Source organism: Amblyomma mixtum, chromosome 3 (assembly GCF_055824585.1).
Source record: "Amblyomma mixtum isolate Tamu chromosome 3, ASM5582458v1, whole genome shotgun sequence".
In the NCBI taxonomy this organism is placed as follows: Eukaryota; Metazoa; Arthropoda; class Arachnida; order Ixodida; family Ixodidae; genus Amblyomma; species Amblyomma mixtum.
The window spans coordinates 432892623-432901058 of record NC_143014.1 but is presented as its reverse complement, the minus strand read 5'-3'; the positions used below and the strand labels follow the sequence as shown (position 1 = coordinate 432901058).

The window sequence follows — 8436 nt, the reverse complement described above, 5'->3', positions numbered from 1 at the left end:
ATGCCCAGCACATTGTGGTAAAGCTTAAAGAAGAGGCTATGCCCTTTGGAATAGAGAAGTTTGTGGAGAGCGACGAGGATATGCAGTTTTATACTGGTCTACCGGACTACAGCAGCTTTACTGCCCTGCTCGATTATCTTGAACCTGGTGAAAATGGAAAAAACATTAAACAGCACAAAGCCAAAAGCAGAAGCCAGCGATCGAACGAGTACTTTTTTCAGACCGCAAAAGTTGAGAGTGGAGAATCAGCTGTTCTTGGTCCTCATGAAACTTCGACTCGGTGTGTTTCACCGACATCTAGGCCATCTGTTTTGCATATCACCTAGTACCGTCTCGCGGATATTTTCTGCATGGATAGATTTCATGTACTTGCAACTCACAACATTGCCACTTTGGCTGTCACGGCAAGCTATTGATGAAGATATGCTGCAGGCGTTTAAGGACTATGCCTCAACTCGTGTCCTGCTCGATGCTACCGAGATACGCTGCAATGTGCCAACATCTTTCGTGACGCAGAGCCAGCTGTACTCCCACTACAAGTCGGCCCACACACTCAAAGGACTTATTGGAGTTTCTCCCTCTGGTCTGGTTACTTTTGTGTCCGAGCTTTTCACAGGCAGCACATCGGACAGAGAGTGCGTGATTAGGAGTGGTTTCCTAGACCTGGAGTTTGACCCAGGTGATTCAGTGATGGCTGACAAAGGCTTCCGCATTGCAGACATGTTGCAACAAAAAGGTGTGGCGCTGAATCTGCCACCCTTCCTGAGGAGCAACCAATTCACATCCACTGACGTGAGCAAAACTCAAGACATTGCAACTCTTCGTATCCATGTGGAAAGGCGAATACAACGTATAAAGGCCTATCACATATTTGACCGTCCATTGCCAATTTCTTTGGCTCCGTTAGCCAACCAGATGTGGACTGTTTGTGCAATATTGAGCAACTTTCAAGAGCCGTTGCTGAGGGAAGTTGACGAGACAGACGGAAACTGAAGACTTTTCAGGATTTGAAATGAACATGTTGGCACTGTAAGGGGCTTTACTGGCAAAAGACACTTGGCCGGGACGACCAGGCGGAGCAGCGAAATCGCACGTCCAGGCTCGAACAGTCAGTGCTCTCGTCTTGCGCTAGGCGTTGGTGCTCCCACTGCGGGCGCTGATCGTCTTCTTCTTTACAGTCGGCCCCCCGGGGAAAAAAAGAGCCATCCTGGCGACTTAAGGGGACGTCAATACGCATGGGTCGTAATGTGGCTTCAAGCGAAGCCTGGCAACTCCGCGCTCCGCGGCCGTCGTCGCCGCTCCTCCTCCCTTGAGAAGTTACGCCGCTGGCTGCCGAGAGATGGCGACAGCGACGTTGGGGCACCCTCGCGAGGCGAGTGCCGGGTGCGCTGTGTTGAGAGCAGCCCGGATAGCCACGTGCTGTTGATCTGTCGTTGTTATGTGGGCTGTTTTGCAGTGTTTGCAGTATTAGAGGGCTTTTTTTAAGCTTTGATTATTGCCATGTCTTGAACAGTTTTGCAGCGCTTTTTTTAAGCTTTGACTATTGCCACGTTTTGATAAATATCCGCTCTCAGTTCCTTGCACGCGACCTTGGAAAGAAAGGAGAGGTTTCGTCATCTCACTTGAAGAAACTCTACGAGATGTAAGAAAGGATTGTAAAACCTGTGAGGAGTCTAACCAGAAAACATGTTTTTCCGAACAATATTAAAAAAATGAACGTCTAACGAGCTGTCCAAGTTTTTTCTCCAGACGTTATCATCTGCTCTGGAGTTTCTGAAAGAGCACGCAGGACAGAGCTGCCATACATCATTTGCCTATGCGGAACCAACAATACTGTTTATGAAGAGTATCCATCGATGTTTACTACTGCACGACACCAGCAATAAGTGCCAACATATCGAGCAAAATTTCCCTGACGTCAGGCACTTTGACGACAAAAAATGATTCTAGGCTGGGATGGCTGGAAGTTACATTTCCGCTATATATCGACCAACTAAAGAAAGATGCAACTTATCCTCGTGCCTTTTTCACAGCCGAAACGTACCAGGCCCTTCTGGTCACAACTTACGCAACTGCTCGCTGCATTCGCTATCTGGTAGCTGAGGGGAAATTCTGTTTTGTACTAACGTGGAAATTCAGCAGTGACCCTATTGAAGCGCTGTTTGAAACCCTGAGGCGGTCACTGGGATGCAACGACCAACTTGACGTGCAGCCGGTACTCTCAGGACTAGAAAAAGTCTTGAAGACGGGAATTGCCGCGACATCTGAACACAGCAACGTACTATATCATGAGAGTCACCACAACACTGGACTTAGGACTACAGGGCTATGTGCACTTAGGAGTAGCGATGAGCTTCCAGAGGCTGCTTTGGAAGTCTTGGGACGCTTAGACGTGCAGCATGTCCCTTATTCTCTACCTACATCGCAGCTGTCGGCCATGTTCTATGTAGGTAGCTACATCGCTCGTGTGATAAGTGAACATATGGAATGTGAGCAGTGCTGTTTACTCACAACCAAGCCACCTGCTATACCCATTCGAGCAGTTCACCCGAGAACAGGACCGTGGTGGGCTGCTTTACCCATGTGATGAATTACTCTATGTCTTAGGCTGCGGCTGTTTGTGGAGACAAGCTTAAAAGAAAACCCACGACTTCAAAATCCATTGAAAAACCTGACCGTTGCAGCTGTTACAGCCATCTGTAAATGAAGGTTGCTGAAGTGCCCTGTCACTGACAGCCGTCACCGTGAACATTTTTCTCTACTTGTGGCAACTAGATTCATCAGACCACTGCTGGTGAACTGCGCCTCTTCGATAACAGACAAGAATGATTTGCATAAGCCGCTGTTCCGGCAGAAGCCACTCTCACGAAAAGTCATGAACTGTAAAAGTAGGTACTCTTGTAGCACAACTGCTGTTGTGAAATGTGTAAATAAATGGTGGTGCATTTCTTCTTAAATTTTGTTTTAGCGCAGCGTAAACTAGCATTGTAACTGTTCTATTACCATTGACGCTAGTGGAGCAGTCATGCAGTTTTTCGAGCCATGCCCACATATCTTGAAACTGCATCACATAACATCTCATAGCATTGCCGTTACTGGCTAAAAAACTAACGTGATCACTTGTTATCCTTAGAGGATGTTGGCCTCAAAAGTAAGTATAACGAATATGTACGATTCATGCTTAGTAGCAGTTATCCCGCGAGGGAATAACAGCGTTCCCATCCTCGCGCCGGCATTCGCACCAGTGCGCCTCGACACCTACGTCAGTGGCGCCCTCAGAGGCGGGAGCAGCAGCGCCGCGCAACTTTACCCGATGGCGCCGCTCTATGGTTTGCGCGGCGCGTTGACAGGCACAGAGAGTATAAAGGAGGCTATGGCGAGACACATGGACTGTCTCGCGCCCACGTCGTCGGTGATCTGGCGAAGGCGTTACAGGCTCGATGATGTAGGTAACTGGGGAAGTACGCTCCAGAACACGGTAGGGCCCATGGTACTTCGCAAGCAGCTTGGAAGAGAGGCCAGGTGAGGCAGGAGGAGCACGGAGCCAAACAAGGGATTGTGGTAGAAAAGTGTCATTGTCACGCGTGCTGTCGAAGCGGTATTTTTGACGCCCCTGGTCGGCAGATGTGAACGCCCGAGCGAGCTGCCGGCACTCATCAGCGTGGCGAGAGGCTGCGGAAACAGTTGTGGATTCCGAGGAATCGGGCTGATAAGGAAGAATAGTGTCAAGGGGGGACGAAGGTTCACGCCCGTAGAGCAGGAAAAATGGCGAAAAACCAGTTGTGCTCTGAATGGCAGTGTTGTAAGCGTAAGTGACATAGGGTAGTACGGCGTCCCAGTTGGAATGGTCCGCGGCCATGTACATGAGAGCATGTCACCTAACGTACGATTAAACCGTTCAGTCAGCCCGTTAGTCTGCGGGTGGTAAGCCGTCGTGGTGCGATGGGTAACGTTGCACTGCTTTAGAAGGGATGAAACGACTTCGGACAGGAAGACACGTCCACGGTCACTCAGAAGTTCACGTGGTGCTCCGTGGCGAAGTATGAAGCGGTGCAGGAGGAAGGCTGCAACATCCCGCGCCATAGCAGAGGGAAGGGCAGCGGTTTCGGCGTACTGTGTCGGATGATCAACAGTGACAATGATCCAGCGGTTTCCTGTAGCCGTGTAGGGAAGCGGTCCGTAAAGGTCAATGCCAACCCGGTCGAAAGGCCTGGATGGGCAAGGTAGAGGCTGCATGGTGCCGGTCGGATGGTGGTGACTAGGCTTGCGGCGTTGACAGTCTGAGCAAGAACGGACGAATTTTCGGACGTAGGTGTACATACCGCGCCAATAATAATGGAGGCGAAGACGCGTATAAGTTTTGAAAGTACCAGCGTGAGCGGCTGCTGGGTCATTGTGAAAGGCGGCGCACACTTCGGAACGCAAGTGTCCTGGGATCACAAGGAGCCATTTTCGGCCGTCAGAGATATAATTGCGGCGGTACAAGAGCCCATCGCGAATCTTGAAGTGAGCAGCTTGACGGCGCAGTGCTCGTGGGACCGAGGTGACGGAAGGGTGCGAAAGCAAGTTGAAAATAGAACCGATCCATGGGTCCTTGAGCTGCTCGGTGGCCATGTTGGTCATCGATAAGGAAGCGCAGTCGACGCGGGGAGGGCAAGCAGGTTCAGTGGCCAGAGGTGAGCGTGACAATGCGTCGGCGTCGTGATGCTTCCGGCCAGAGCGATATACCACATGAATGCCATACTCTTGAAGGCATAAGGCCCACCGTGCGAGGCGTCCATTGGGGTCCTTCAGGGTGGACAACCAACACAATGAATGATGGTCTGTAACGACGTCGAAAGGTCGGCCGTACAAGTAAGGTCGAAATTTTACTATCACACAAACGATTGCCAAGCACTCTTTTTCAGTCACAGAGTAGTTCAACTCCGACTTCGTCAGTGTGCGACTCACGTAGGCAACAACATACTCAGCAAAGCCTGGTTTATGTTGGGCAAGGACGGCACCAATACCAACGCCTCTGGCATCTGTGTGGATTTCAGTGGGCGCATTGGGGTCGAAGTGGCGTAATATGGGCGGAGAGGTGAGCAGGTGACGCAAGGTTTTGAATGTGTCGTCACAGGCAGGATTCCAGCCGCTGAGGTCGTTGCTGGCGCAAAGAAGTGTAGTCAGAGGTGCGATGATTGAAGCGAAATTACGGATGAAACGCCGAAAGTAAGAGCATAGGCCAATGAAACTGCGAAGTTCCTTCATCATGGAGGGCTTCGGGAACTCAGACACAGCACTAAGTTTTGATGGATCGGGAAGCACACCATCCTTAGATACGATGTGGCCTAAAAATTAGGAGTCACTTTGGCGACTAAAGTGGTGCAAGGCGAAAGCCTGAGTACAGCGTTCTGCCACGAATGTGGTTGTGAAGGATGATTCAAGTGCTGCCAGCGAATGACGCGTCCATTAGCTGTCTGCGTGTGTTACTGATGTGTGGTTAACATGTTAAGCTTCGCCTGTAAGAGTGGAACGCGACAGCGTCTTGCAACGCTGCCAGGGAGTCCACAGAACGCCATCGCCAATTCGGCTGTACGCCTTGCTGGACGGTAAATTTATTTTATGAGGAAAGGAAATGTATCTCTCTCGCATATCTGGGTGGACACCTGCACCTCGCCGTAAGGCAAAGGAGGAAGATGGGAGTGAACGAAGACGCCGTGTTAGCTAGACGCGCCTTTGTTCATTCCAAAACCATTCAGCTGGCATTACGGAGTGGCTAGCGTGCTCGTATCGCACTCCGGAGACCCTGGTTCGATTCGCTAACTCGACCAATTTCGTTCTCGGTTTTATTGATTTATGCGGTCTAACTAGAAAGGTAAATTAGGCTATTTCATATATATATTATTGTATTTCTATCCATCCTGTTCTGTCATTCACCTGTCAAATGTTGGAACTGTCTAGGATGTTCGACACAGTGTATATGAAACGAGCAACGTCGAACTGAGTGGGGAAGTGCGTGGTGGTGGAGCGAACGCGGCTTCGTACTTATCTGTTTTTTCAGCAGCGCCTCCTTCCGCGGACGCTGTTGACGCTGCGACGCGCGTCCTTCTTTTCTTTTCCTCTTTCTTCTGACCTCTCCATTTTCCTCTCTCTTAATTAGTCTAATTGATTAATTAAGAAATTAACTAAACTCAGTCCCACTTACTTGGAGCATCACTATACGATCCCTTTGATTGGTTGCATGGTTACTAGCCAAAGTACAATTGGCCCCAATTGAAATTCGCGCACTGTGACGTCACGAGCATTTCGACCAATTGAAAAGCGTGACATTTTCTGTCGACAACTCCTGCTTACAACGATGAGGCATTAAAGGCTTCCGCCTTAAAATTGTCAACTGCCGGGCCGCGAAGCGACATTTCTTCAAATTTAGTTGTAGCCCAGCGTCAGTGAGACATTTCAACACATGTCCCAGACGTGCGAGATGAGTCTGGAAGTCCGGGGCGAAAACAACAATGTCATCGAGATAGCACAAACAGGTTTTCCATTTGAGGCCGCGTAGTATAGTGTCCATCATGCGCTCAAATGTCGCGGGGGCATTACATAATCCGAACGGCATTACGGTGAATTCATACAGCCCGTCTGGCGTCACAAAGGCTGTTTTGGCGCGGTCATCGTCGGCCATCGGGACTTGCCAATATCCGGAGCGTAGATCTAGAGATGAAAAGAATTCAGCGCCCTGCAGACAGTCCAGGGCGTCATCTATTCGGGGGAGAGGATAGACGTCTTTGCGAGTGATTTTGTTGAGGCGCCGGTAGTCCACGCAGAAGCGGATAGAGCCGTCTTTCTTGGTGACAAGAACTACGGGGGAGGCCCAAGGACTGTGGGAGGGTTGTATAACGCCACGCTGCAGCATGTCGTTCACCTGTTCATCGATGACATGGCGTTCGGCCGGTGACACACGGTACGGGCGTTAGCGCAACGGCGAGTGGGAGCCGGTGTCGATCCGGTGGGTTACGGCCGATGTACGGCCCAAACTGTGGGTAGTGAGGTCAAAGGAGGAACGAAACTGGGCCAGCAGGGCAAGAAGCTGGGTCTTTTGTGCTGGCGTAAGGGTAGTGTCGATAGAGCTTTCGAAGACGTCCACGAGAGCAGTATCAGTCGGAGCGGCGCAAGGAGTAAGTGAATCCATTGGGAGACCGCTGCACTCGTCCTCGGAGTAGTCGCAGACGAGTAGAGAAGCAAATGGCTGTACAAAGCCCAGGCATTGGCCGCGATGCAAAGCAAAAGGGCACATGAAGAGGTTTGTGATGGGCATTTCACTGCAGCCAGCTGCGACTGTGAGCACAGCGGAGGGCAGGCGGAGACCGGTGCGAGCAAGAAAGGTGTCGGACGGGCTGAAGACTACAGGTCCGTCGGAAGCAGAGGCGCAGGATACAGAGATGAGCACAGATGAACACGGCGGTATCGCGATATTGTCGACCACAGTTAATTTCGCGCACGTTGTTTGGGGCGGGCCAATCAGATCATCGTGGAAGGGAAAAAACTCGACCTCGGCTCGAGTGCAGTCAATGACGGCGTGATGTTGGGAAAGAAAGTCCCACCCTAAGATGACGTCATGAGAGCATGAGGAAAAAACGATGAATTCAATGATGTACAGAGCGTCCTTAATAGTGACCCTGGCAGTACAGGCGGCCAACGAATTAATCAGGTGCGAATTGGCGGCTTGCAGCGAAAGTCCAAATAGCGGCGTTGTCACTTTGCGCAACTTGCGGCACAGTTTCTCACTCAATACGGATACAGCAGCGCCAGTATCAACCAGGGCAAAAGCATCGGTGCCCTCTACAGAAACTTCAATGACATTGCACGGAGATAGGCGAGGTCTTGAACTTTTCGTCAAACATGCAGCTCTTGCCTCCGGAACTGCGGGGACTAGTTTTCCGGTGGGGAAGTAGGACGACGGTGCATCGGAGAAACCGAGCGACGACGGGGAGATGGGGAACGGTGGCGAACAGTCCAGGGGCCATCGGAAGTGGGGACGGTGTCAGGAGGGGAGGGAGGCTGAAAGTGCTGGGGAGAGACGTAGGTGTAGGCGCGAGGGTCGGAGGTATCAGGAGGGAGAAGGTAGCGCCGGCGGCAGTGACGCATCACGTGACCCGGAATGCCGCAGGCGTAGCAGATGGGAAGGTTGTCAGGCGTCCGCCAAGGGTGGTAGCGTTGGGGTGGCGGCCGAGTAGCAGGAGGGAACGGGGTCGGCCGCGGTGCAGGTCGAGACGGCACAAACGACGCAGGGCGAGGTTGCTGGATGGCCTCGGCATAGGTAAGAGGGGCAGTAACGGAAGGTGGGGGACAACCAGATGGCAGGGCCTCAGACACTTGCTCCCGTATTTCTTGCTGAAGTATAGGCGCAAGATGAGATGGTGAACTCGGAACGGACGGAAGGAGCGACAGCTGCCG

The 8436-nt window shown here is 51.5% G+C and overlaps 1 protein-coding gene across 1 annotated transcript; it reads left to right on the top strand.

Annotated features, from left to right (window-relative positions):
* The first annotated feature begins 236 nt into the window (after window positions 1–236).
* Window positions 237–1128, top strand: LOC149358127 (uncharacterized). The gene has a single exon (XM_089578027.1). The coding sequence runs from the start codon at window positions 265–267 to the stop codon at window positions 991–993; it is 729 nt and encodes a 242-aa protein (XP_089434153.1). The 5' UTR covers window positions 237–264; the 3' UTR covers window positions 994–1128.
* Window positions 1129–8436: the final 7308 nt, after the last annotated feature.